This window comes from Fukomys damarensis, unplaced genomic scaffold, assembly GCF_012274545.1.
Source record: "Fukomys damarensis isolate Sample0158 unplaced genomic scaffold, DMR_v1.0_HiC HiC_scaffold_23, whole genome shotgun sequence".
NCBI classification, from domain to species: domain Eukaryota; kingdom Metazoa; phylum Chordata; class Mammalia; order Rodentia; family Bathyergidae; genus Fukomys; species Fukomys damarensis.
In genome coordinates, this window is record NW_022900935.1 from 1,395,780 (window position 1) to 1,407,862 (window position 12,083).

Sequence of the window (12,083 nt, forward strand, 5' to 3'; positions counted from 1 at the left end):
CGCCGTGGGCCCGGTTCCCACGCTCCGAGCCCGGCAGGGGTCACAGAGAAGCGAAGGGCGCGGCGGATCTCCAGCCCGCTGGGAGGCTGAGGCAGGAGGATCACAAGTTCGATCGAGCCCAGCCGTAGTGATTTGGTGACTTACTGAGACCGTCTTTAAAAGGGCTGGGGAGGTAGCTCGGTGTGCGGGTCCTGGGTTCAGTCCCCAGTGCCTTTAAAAAACGTTCTGCACGTAGACCGCAGGCTTCCTGCGTGTAACTGAGCTGTGGTTTCCCAGCCTGCGTCGCGCAGAGAGGAGCTGCAGCCCGGGGTTCCCCTCATGTCAGGGAGGGCGGCTCCACCGTCCTCTCAGCGCCCCGTTCTGGGCTGCCCGGGTCGGGCCTTTCCTTGACCGTGAGCTCTGTAAGTTCTGTAGCCGCCAAGTCCTGTCCTGCCTGTTATCTGGTTCCCCTCTCCCTCTGGGGAAAAACCAGTTTCACCTCCTCTGCATGTGGACGTCAGTTTTCTTGCTGGCCGCCCTTTGAGCTGGGCTTAATGCCCACCTGGCTCCCTGCTTTAAAATTGTGTTTTTGTGGCCTGGCGTGGTGGCGCACACCTGCACTCGGGAGGCTGAGGCAGGAGGATCACCATGAGTTCGAGACCAGCCTGGCTACATAGTGAGTTCCAGGTCAGCCTCGACTACGTAGTGAGACCCTGTCTCAAAATCAAAACAAAACAAAAAAATGTGTGTTTGCTTTTCAGATCAGTAAAATAGTTTATTGCATTGTTTTTACTTTGTAGTTTTTTTCTAGGTAGATCAGGTTGTCCCTGAACTCACTACGTAGCCCAGGCTGGCGGTGACTCACAGTGATCCTGCTGTCTCAGACTCCTGGGTGCTGGGATCGCAGAGGTGGGCCTGGGCCAGGCCCGGCTCGGGAAGGGTGTTTGTGCTGGGGAGTGGCAGGGTGGGGAGCTCTCCTGGATCCAGGGCTTCTGGGTCAGGGTGACACTTGGGGCAGGGTGCTCGGGAGCCTGTGCTCTGTCCAGGGTCCCCTCACTCCCAGGGGGTGCGGGAGCCCAGCAGAGCGGCTTCCGGCTCCGGATGGAGCGGGTCCTGCACCTTCACCCCATGCCTCCTGGACAGGACGGGGCCCCCACTGTCCCTACCCCTAACCCTGAGAGGACAGAATCATTGTGCCATCACATTTACAGCGTCTGCGTTCACTCGGTGAGGTTTCCAGTGCTGGATTCCCGACAGAGCAGGACACTGGTGGAGAGGCTGTGGAGGTGACACCAAGCCCAGAGAGGGAGAGCTGATCCTGGCCAATGTCCTAAGTACATCCGAAGTTATTCCTGAATAATACATGTTTATTATTTAACAAAGTAGTGGGATAAACCTGGCTCACACAGGAGGCTGAGGCAGGAGGATCTTGAATTTGAGGTCAGCCTAGGCTACCTAGTGAGACCCCCGTTTACGGGGAGGGGGTGCTGCACCCTGAGCTGGGGACACGAGGCTGGGAGAGGCCATCAGGCGAGTCTGGAGCAGGGCAGGGGCTGACGGGGGCCGCTGCCCTCCACACAAGGACCCCGCTTGTTCTAGGCCTGGAGTGCAGCCGGGCAGTAGAGGGCGGGGACAGAGGCTGGCGTCCCTGGGAGCTCAGGTGTTACCGTCAGCAGCTGAGTCATCCTGGAGGACAGGATCAGGTGACCTTCGCTAGAGTGGGTGGAGGTTTTTCCTCATCTGTAAACGTAGCAAATGTTCCTCTGGGCGACACAGTACAGCCCTGAAAGCTTTCTGTTTTTTTGTTTTTTGAGACAGGGTCTCACTACGGTCCAGGCGGGCCTCGCAGCGATCCTCCTGCCTCAGCCTCCCGAGTGCTGGGGCTACAGGTGTGGGCCAGAGCACCCGGCAGCCCGGGGATCTTGGACTCGTCCTTTAAGGCCGGTGGGATCTGGCAAACCTCTGGCCCAGAGAGAGGAACCAACGGGAGCAGCACAGAAGCCGACGGGGGTCACGCAGAGGGCCAGGCGGGGGCCAGGCGGGGGTCAGGACAGCCGGCAGAGCCCTCCAGGGCTGTGAGTCTCAGGAGCCTCTGGGGTAGTCACCCACTTTCCCCGCTTCCCTCCGTCCTTCCTTCCTCCTCTTTTTCTCTTGTGGAGCCGGGAATCAAACCCACAGGCACTCTACCGTGGAGCTACTTTCCCAGCCCCTTTTACTTTTTATTTATTTTTAATGTTTTTTTTTTTTTTTTAATACCGGGGATCAAACTTGGCCCTTGAGCTTGCAAGGCAGGTGGCAGAACCTCTGAGCTAAATCCCCGGCCCTACTTTTGATTTTGAGACGGGAGTCTCACTAAGTGGTCCAGGCAGGACTTGAATTTGAGATCCTCCTGCCTCAGCCTCCTAAAGTGCTGGCTCATTGACCTCTCCGCAATGCCCATCTCTGCCCTGAGCACAGAGTTCAGTCTAACAGGGCAGAGAGAAGGGGAAACAGTCTACACTGGGGACGCCCACTGGCGGGTCAGAGAGGCGGGCGATGGAGACACTGGGGTCCAGGCTAAGCCCGGAGAGCGGGGTCGGTGTGTGCGGCAGGTGTGGGCGTCCTGGGTGCTGCTGTCTGAGCCACACGCAGCGTAACATGGATGGGGCACAGGAGCGGGCAGCGAAGCCTGACCGCCCAGCAAACCCCACCAAGGAGGAGAAGGGAAGCAAAGAACCATATCAGGGTCCCACAGGCAAGGGCCAGGCAGGAAGCCGGGTGGCAGCGCGTGCCCTGGGCCCCAGACTCCTGCGCCCTGTCCAGGCCTCGGACATTTCCATCCTGCCCCAGGCCACCTGGGTGGATCCTGTCCTGGGCAAGGGCAGCGGGAAGCTGTGAACGGCTCGGCCACATTCCGTGTCCCCCGCTCTCTCCAGGAGCGATCAGATATGGCCCGGGCTGCCTGGCCGAGGCGGCCAGGGAAGGGACCAGGGGCAGCACCGACGACACAGTACTGTGACACGCCAGGTGCTAGGCAGTGACAGCGCAGGAGAAGGCAGGAGCACTGTCCTCTCCTGTAGAGGAGAAGAGTAGCAGTCACCGGAGGGCGGTAACAGCACCGGCTGGGATGGCACTCAGGCCGGTGTTTAGAGTTAAAGGCAGGGACTGAGGGTCCAACTCAGTGCTAGAGCGCTTGCCTACCGTACACAAGGCCCTAGGTTCCATCCCCAGCATTGCAAAAAAGAAAAAGAGACGCATGTAACCCCAGCTCTCAGGAGGCTGAAGCAGGAGGATCTCACATTTGAGGCTGACCTGGACCACATAGCAAGTTCAAGGTCAGCTTGGACTCAAACCCTGTTCCAAAAATAATAAAAATATGGGGCTGGGGATTTAGCTCAGCGTGCCGCCGCCTGCCTCTCAAGTGCGAGGTCCTGAGTTCGATCCCTGGTGCCAAAAAAATAAAAATAAAATGAAGGGACAAGGCCGGCAGGTCGTGTGCTATTTCCAGTGTGGTATTTCCAGGGCTGCGCAGGCGGGGAGCAGTGGACACGGAGAAAGACCTTCCCAGAAGAGGTAGAGTGAGGGCTTCGGGCAGCAAGGGGACAGGGTCCGAGGCCCGCTGGGTGTCAGCTAGCGGGGAGGAGAGGGACGGAGGGCTGGGGCTGGCAGAGGCTGGGGGAGGCTCCGTCCCTGGACTTCCGGGAGATTTAGAACACGTTTTAACTGAGAGTCTCACAGAATACTTGACTGACACAGACAGCGGCCTTGGAGAAATTCCAGTCTCCTCTGTCCCAGCCACATGTGTCTGCAGAGGGCTAAGAAGGCTCTAGAAAAGGGGCATTGTGCCAGGTGCGGTGCACACCGGCAGTCCCAGCACCCGGAAGGCTGAGGCAGGAGGATCGCAAGTTTGAGCCAGCTTGAGATACATAACAAGTTCAAGGCCAGCCTGGACTGCATAGTGAGACCCTCTCTTAGAAAGCTAAAGAACAGATATATGAGGCTTACTGTGATCAAATTCAACCACTCACATCCAGTTCCATGGGTGGGTTGCTTATTTAACTATTTGAATTATTTATTTAATGAAAAGGAATCATGTGTTCCTGTTGTATTGTCTTTGTTTGAGACAGGGTCTCACCGTGCAGCCCAGGCTGGCCTCAAACTCATAGCGGTGGCCCTGCCCCGGCCTCCCGAGTGCGGGATCACAGGTGTGCACCACCATGCCCGGCTATGCCCCGCCAGGGTACTGGGAATCGAACTCAGGACGTGGTAAGTCCTTCACCACCTTTGTGTTGTCCAGATTCTTTATTTTTTTAGTTTATTGGTCCATTTTAGGTACACAGTACAGTTACATTCATCACTGGGATGTTGTCCCTCTACGTGACAGGTCTTGGTTCTCATTTTTTCCCCTTGTCCCTGCCCTCCCTTCACCCCCTCCTCTCCTCCCCATTTACAGACACTTTATTTCCATCTTTTCGTTTTCTCATATTTTTCTTTTCCCTTATTCCCTTTCCCCTACCCTTCCCACTTTCCCTACACCTTTAGCCCTTTACTTCCTATTTCACATTGTCAGTTATCTCATTAGGATCTTATGTACTATTACAGTTTTTCACACCAGAGAAACTATTTGGTATTTACACGTGTGACTTATTTATTTCACTTAGGAGTATATGCTCAATATACATCCATTTTCCCATGCAGATTCTTTAAATTAAGCACATACTAGGCTGGATGTGGTGGCACACGCCTATAATCCCTGCACTCAGGAGGCTGAGGCAGGAGGATCACCTGTTGAATTTGAGGCCAGCCACTACATAGTGAGATCCCTACCAAGAAAACAAAACAAAATAGTAAAGATAATAAAACAAAATTTGAGTTCAGGAGGAGAAGGAGTCCTGGGAAACAGGCCTGAGACCTCCCCGGGGTAAGTGTGTGACCTCCAGCCGGCCACGGCCCAGAGAGGGCAGGTGGGTCTGGATGGGCCACAGAGGAAGAGGAGAAGGCAGGAAGCAGGGCTGGGAGACGCAAGCTCAAGAACCCGAGTTCGATTCCCCAGGACCAAAAAGCCCAAGGCCATAGCCTCACAAGCAGAAGAGTTACAAGGCCGGACTCGGGGCTCCCGGCAGAAATGTCTGTCTGAACACGATTTCTGGAAACTCTCACCCTTCTGCAGAAGACGTGGCTTTGCTCACTGCTGTGATGTCCACAGCAGACTGGGCTCCACATCTGGAGTGCTCTGGCCTGGCTTTGGTGTCCGGCACTCAGACGCGGATGTTTTACACGAGAGGGAAAAGCAGCTCATTTCAGGCAAGAGGGTGAAAGTCTGAGAGGAGGAAGAATAAAGTCCATAGGTGATCGCACCAAGAAACCAACCAGGGGCCGGGACTTAGCTCAGGAGCAAGGTCCTGAGTTCCATCCCTGGTACCAGAAAGAAAAGAATGAAACAAACAAATTAACCCATAACAAATGCTGGAGCGGCTGTGGGGAGAAAGGAACCCCGCTCCACTGCCGGTGGGAGCGCAGACTCGGGCAGCCGCTGTGGGAATCTGTGTGGAGACTTCTTTCTTTCCTTCTTTCTTTCCTTCTTTCACTGTACCAGGGATCAAACTCAGGATCTTGCGCTCACGGAACAGTCATTGCCTGGGTCTCCTTGGGCCGGCGCCTGGGGCACTGGGCACGGACTGCCGTTTCGCCTTCGGTTACATCACGCCACGCGTAGTCGTGTCCATTTCTCTATCAGAAATCACCTCGTTCCTCGTTCCCTCGTCTGCTGAATTCCCCTCTAAACTGTGGCATAAGCGCACGAATCTTCCCCGCGGCCTTCTCCACCGCCAGGCACCCGGTAAGCCATACATTTTGGTCAAGTGAATTTTCTTTTGTGTTTGTTTGTTTTCTTTCCATACCGGGGATTGAACTCAGGACCTTGCACTTGCCAGGCAGGCGCAGTGCCGCTGAGCTACATCCTCAGCCCTACATACTCCATCTCTGATGGTGTTGACTCTGTAGCAGAGACGACTTTGGGGGAGATTTTATTTCGTGGCCCTTGGGTTGTACAGTGCGGGCCTTTGGTCTGCACCTTCCTGCACCTCCTCTGTCAGCCTGCACCTAAGGGGACCTCAGAAACCGAGTGAAATTCCCTGCTCTGTCCAGGCACAAACACAAGCCCCAGCCTCAGGGTGATTATCTTGGGGGGCGGAGGGATCAAACCCAAGACTCAAGAGAGCTCAGCCAGCGCGCTACCACTAAGCCATGCTATAGGCCCCGAGGCACAGTTCCAGCGTGTATAAAGCCATGTGTGTGGCACCCCCAGATTCAGGAGTGACAGCATTCCCGAAAATGTGTGTTTCTGTGCGCCAGTGCCTGCGTCCTCACCAGAGCAAAGTACTACTCTCGACGCTGTGTTTAGTGGTCCTTTCTTTTTGTTGTCGTAAGAATGGTGTTATAGCCCGGTGCAGTCAGTGGTGCCTGCCTCCATAGTCAAGTCCCAGCCACTCACTAGGGAGGCTGAGGCGGAAAGATCCCCTGAGCCCGGAAGACCCAGAACAGCCTGGGCAACATAGCAAGCCCCTGCTTAAAAACAAACAAACAACAACAGAAAAAAAAAAAAAAGCAGGGCATGGGCACAGCTGTAATCTCAGCACTCTGGGAGGATGAGGCAGGAGGACTGCAAGTCTGAACCCAGGCAATTTAGCAAGGCACTATCTGACCATCAAAGACAAAAAGGGCTGGGAATGCAGCTCAGTGCAAAGGTCCTGGATTCTATTCCCAGTGCAACAAAAAGAAAGCAAGAAACCTTTGTTTACCTTCAGCTTGTGTAACAGTCACCTCCAATATGTTTCTAAAAGTTTTGTTTGCTTGTTTCCAGTAATATGGATCGAGTCCGGGGCCTGCTGAGCTCCATCCCCAGTCCTCTTTTGTTTTTTATTTTGAGACAGGGACTCACTAAGTTGACCAGGCTGGGCTTGAACTTGCAACCCTCTTGCCTCAGCCTCCTATAGTGCTGGGATTATAGGCGTACACTGGCTTCCCCAAATGTTTTAAAGCTTTGTTTTCATATTTGCCATCTGGATTGATTTTTTTTTAATGTAGCAAAATATCCCCAGTTTCTTCCTGAAAGTGTCAGGGATCCCCCCGCCCGCCAGTCCCTGGCAACATCACTCCCATCATGCCCCGGGTCAGCATGGCTGTCTGCTCTGGGCTCCCCCGTCCTTTCCGTGGGTCATGCCTCTCTTAGTTATCCGTGGCACTCGGGTGGTGGGGACTGGGTGTCATTTGTACTGGCAAACAACGCAGAGCAGACCCCGTGGTCCACGTGTTACGCGAGGTTGCTTCCAGCCAGGCGTGACGGTGGCGCACGCCTGTAATCCCAGCACTCAGGAGGCAGAGGCAGGAGGATCGCTGTGAGCTCAAGGCGAGACTCTATCCCACCCCCCAAATCTGTGAACCCAGCAGGGTTCACGTTCACAGCACAGGAGAAGCAGGGCTGGTGTGGGGTATGGCCCGGAGGTCCCCAGTCCTGTCTCTCGGGCTGCACTGACAGGGCCCAGCCAGTGCGCAGCAGGGGGGCAGGGACAGTTTGAGGAACTCTTTGTTTCCTTTCCGGGCGGTGCTGGGATGGGCCCAGGGCCCTGTGTAGCCAGGGCGAGCGCTGCAGCACCACAGGTCGGAGAAGGGGCGGAGGGAGGGACCGGGACGCGGACAGCTGCGGCCGCTGTCCTCCTGGGGTTCCTGGCCTCAGCCCGGCCTCCCTCACCTCCCTGCTCCCCGCTTCCTTTCCCGGTGCCACCGGAGCCTGTGCCCCCAAACGGTGTCCGGGCCGGGCAGTTTCTTCTGATGAGCAGCGGCTGCGTGGAGACCAGCGGGGAGTGGGGACTGCAGCCCGCACGGGATGCGGCCTGAGCCTCAGGTTCTGCCTCAGGGAAGGGGTGAAGGGACCGTACCCAGCACTGTGGGGCTGGGCACAGCTCGGTGGCAGGCCGCCCTGGAGTCGCCCTCAGGGTCAGCCGACCTCACTCTCCACAGCCTCTTCCCAGAGGAGGAAGAGACCGAGTTGAGGTTAAGTTTTGTGATTCTCTTACTCTAAATAACAGTAGGCAAGAGCTGAATCCCAAAGCACGAAATTACAAGAGCCTGCTGGAAAAACTCCCCGCACTTATCCAGCGCCTGGTCAGTCAGGTCCACGTCCCCCCTCTGCTGTGGTCTACACCCGCCAGGCCTGACTCTGACACGGGCCAGCAGCCAGCTTCCCGTAAGGTCCCGGCTCTGAACTGGGCGTGGTGGTGCACGTCGGTATTCCAACGCTTGGGAGGCAGAGGCAGGAGGATTGCACAAGGTCAAGGTCAGCCTGGACTACACAGTGAGATCCTGTCCCAAAAAGCAAAAACAAATCCAACTGTATTTGACACTGACGGCCTAGCCCCACATTGCAAAGGGCACCGGCGGCTCATAGCTGCGTTAAACAGGGCAGCTGCAGAGATCCAGTCCTGTTCTGTGAGGACGACCAGGGTGGGGCGGGGCAGGCGTCTCCTAAGGTCCCAGTACCACATATACAGGGCCCTCCCCACAGAAACTGGAAGGAAGGCTGGGAATGTCACGCGTGGGCCCTAGGTTCAGTCCCCAGCACGGAGGGGCTAAAGGGGAGACAGAATCGGAAGGATGCAGTTTCCAGAACAGTTCCTGTATTTTTCTTATTTTTTGTTTTCTGATAAAGTCTTTTTTGTTTTTGTTTTTGTTTTTGTCTTTTGAGACAGGGTCTCTCACTGTGTAGTTGAGACTGACCTGGATGGAACTCACTGTGTAGCCCAGGCTGGTCTCGAAATCACAAGGATCCTCCTGCCTCAGCCTCCCGAGTGCTGGGATTACAGGCGTGTGCCGCCGCCACGCCCGGCTCAGGGGCCTGTGTTAAGTAGGTGGCTCCTGGCCTGGATCCATCCCTGGTCCAAACGGGAGCGTCCAGCCCCTTAATTTGGGGTTGCCTAGTGGAGTTCAGAGCTCGGTATCCACGAGGCACTTACAGAGTCTAATTAATGTTTGCAAAAAAAGACTTGGAGATCCCTCGGAGGAAAAAGTACCCTGTGTAAGACGAGCCGGGCAGACACACTTGGTGGGTGTGACCAGGCGGGCTGTTTACAGAAGCAGCCTGGCAAAGTAGGTTACAGGCCAGGCGGCCCCACCTCTCCACCCGAGCCAGAAGTGGGCTACAGACGGTCCTGTGGTCCCGCCGGGACGGTGACGGCCGGATTTCACGGAGGGAGCACAGATCCCCGAGGCAAAACGGTCGGCTTCACCGCCAGGCCTGCGAGTCTGGTGGGCTAATTAGGAAACCACAGCCGGAGCTTCCGACTTCACAAGGTAGGAGACGCTGTCTATCCCGGGCCTGGAGACGATGGCTTTGCAAGTCTGCTGAGAACTGAGCATTGTCTTCTAATTAATCCTGGAAGGGCTGGCGCCCGGTTGCCCCCAAAACGGCGCTGGTGGCCTAATTAAGAACCCCCATGTCGCGATACTTAAAACACATATGGGAACCCCAGGGGTTTGCAGTGTCTTTTCTTAGCCTCTAATGACAATGATGAAAAATGCGAAAATGAGGCCAGGAGTTGAGTCGCTGCAGGACCAAAGGTAAGGGCTTCTCTGAGAGTACAAGCCCAGCAGAGAGGAAACCGCCTTCCAATTTAAGCAGTCAAGTGTATTACGTTTGCCTTGCAGTGCATGGGAATGCTCTGAGTTTTTTTCCTTGTTATTTTTATTTATTGACTTATTTTGGTCCTGGGGATCGGACTCAGGACCTTATGCTTATAAGGCAGGTGAAGCACCAGCGAACTGAATCCCTGGCCCTCCTCGTTACTTGCATCAGCCAGAACATTGGTCCAGTCAGTCCTGTAGTATTTGTGAAGACCAAATAGATTAGTGTGGTGTACTGAGGCTACGCCTCCTTGGAAGGGATTAAAGAACTCTCAGATGTCTAAGAGTTTATTCTGCTGGGCGTGGTGGCGCACGCCTGTCATCCCAGCACTCGGGAGGCTGAGGCAGGAGGATTGCTGTGAGTTTGAGACCAGCCTGGGCTACACAGTGAGTTCCAGGTCAGTCTCAAGTACATAGTGAGACCCTGTCTCAAAAAATAAAAAATAAATAAAAATAATGGCAGGTGGCAGAACCACTGAGCCAAATCCCGGCAATAATAATAAAAGATAAACATATGTCGTCTTCCAGTCCTTCACTGGGGGAACTATTTGTACTCCTGTCTAAAGCCAATCCCTACAGTCTTGCAGTCCCACTGACACAATCTCCTTCTCCATCAGCACTGCAGAAACACGTTGGAGTTCCTTTCCCTGCAACAGTAGTTGGAAGTAGCGGCCCCCACCCGTAGTCCCAGCACTGCAGGGGCCTAGGATAGCGGACGCACAAACTCCAGCCCAGCTAGGGACACATCCACACCCCGTCAAGACTTGGAAAAAGAAAAGACTGTCCTGCTGCCATGCGGCCCTGCCTCCCCGCCTCGGAGCCAGCTGACTGGGGACTGAACCCTGCACAAACGGAGAGGCGAAATAACCTTCCCTTCCTTTAAAAAGAGCGGGGAGGGCAGGGGGTTGTGGGTGAAAGGTCTGGTTCAACCCTAAGTACTGCGGACAAGATGGGGGCAGGGAGGAGGAGGGAAGGAAGGAAACCAATGCCTGCCGCTCCAGTTAGCTACGGACAGGCTGGGGGCGGTCACTTGAGCCCAGGAGGTCAGGTCGGCCCGGGCAACACAGTGAGACAAACCAAAAAAAGCAAACAAACTCCTCTGTAATTCAACCCCCCAGCTGTGTGGTCCTTACCAGCTTCTGCTCTAGTTTTGTTTGGTACTGGTGACTGAACCCCAGGGTCCCACACTTGCTGGGCAAGCACCTCACCGCCCAGGAGCACGCGCAGTCCTATCCTGGGCTTCCTTTGTGAGCTGTGCGCGCGTGTGTTGGCGTGTGTGCGCGTGTGTGTGTGTGCGTGCGCGCGCGTGTGTGCATTTCTGGCCTGGGCAGGCAGGTGCTCTACGGCTGAGCCCCCCATCGCCCGCTCTTTGGGACGGGGTCTCCTTGACTTGCTTGAACCCCTCTGGCCTTCCCTCCCGGCCAGCTGGGTCGGTCTGTGCACCGACCCCACGCAGCTCAACATTTCCATCTTTTGAATTCTCCTTTCATAGTCAACTCCGCCCATCAAAGTATTTATTGAGCAGATGCAGAAAGCGGGGACCAGGAATGTTTAGCGTAGGGATAAGTGAATTCAGACAACCTACCACAAAAAACTAAGACAAGAAAAGTTGGCCTTGTTTCTTCAAATGGCAAAACTACAGCCAATGGTTAGGAAAAATAAATCCAGTGTGGTATTTGCACAAGCGGCTTTAATTTTCGCAGTGTAATAGATACCGTGCTTACTTTTTCATTTTTTGAAAGGAGACATAAATCTTTTAAAACTTTTAATATTTCTCTCGGACCTCTCAAGCAAGTCACATTTTTGTGACAGAGGCTCTGGCCAGCAACTGATCCACTTGCGCCATCAAGTCAACCAGGTGGTTTATTAAGGAAACGTCTTCTGTTCCCCGACTGTATTTCAAGTTCTACCTCAGGGTGCCCAGCAGGTGGGCAAAGCTCCACGAAGCAGATATATTAGAATCCCCTGGGATTTTGGAAAACATATTTTTCCCTTTGTTTACTCCCTAGGATTCTCATATTCCATTCCTAGGGAGCCACAAACGAAGCAGCGTAGGAGACCCAAGTAAAGTGTGCGTGAAAATAGGGGAAACACAGAGACTTTGTCCTACAGCGAGGTTCTGTCTAAGCGGATATTAGAAAATAAAATATTCAAGGGCCGGGGATTTAGCTCAGTGGCGCTGTGAGTGCCTGGCAAGTGCAAGGTCTTGAGTTCAATGCCCGAAACAGTGGGAGGGGGAGAAATAAGTTAATTAATTAATTAATTAACTAATTCAGGCTGGAGAGTGGAGCGTTCTGAGACCCTGGGTTCAAAAGCCAGAACCAAAACAAATAAAAAAGCCCTTTAATACATTATGTTTCAGGATAAAAAATACACAATACTGAACAGTTGTGTCTTCTTTTTCTGTGTGTTTTTTTTTTTTTTTTTTTTTTTTTTTTTTTTTTTTT

At 54.2% G+C, this 12,083-nt stretch overlaps 1 protein-coding gene across 4 annotated transcripts in view; it reads left to right on the forward strand.

The window, feature by feature from the left end:
• The first annotated feature begins 3,911 nt into the window (after positions 1-3,911).
• The window catches only part of LOC109117743, an 11,124-nt gene continuing 2,952 nt past the window's right edge, over positions 3,912-12,083 (forward strand). The window contains exons 1-2 of one of the 4 annotated variants that reach the window (XM_019206099.2): positions 3,912-4,224; positions 5,555-5,797. In XM_019206099.2, the coding sequence (XP_019061644.1) occupies positions 4,176-4,224; positions 5,555-5,797 (292 nt within the window). In that variant the 5' untranslated portion in view covers positions 3,912-4,175. Of the gene's footprint in view, positions 4,225-5,390; positions 5,798-8,789; positions 9,307-10,253; positions 12,051-12,083 lie in introns of those variants that run through there. The other 3 variants (XR_002025049.2, XM_019206098.2, XR_002025048.2) reach the window with 3 other exon arrangements.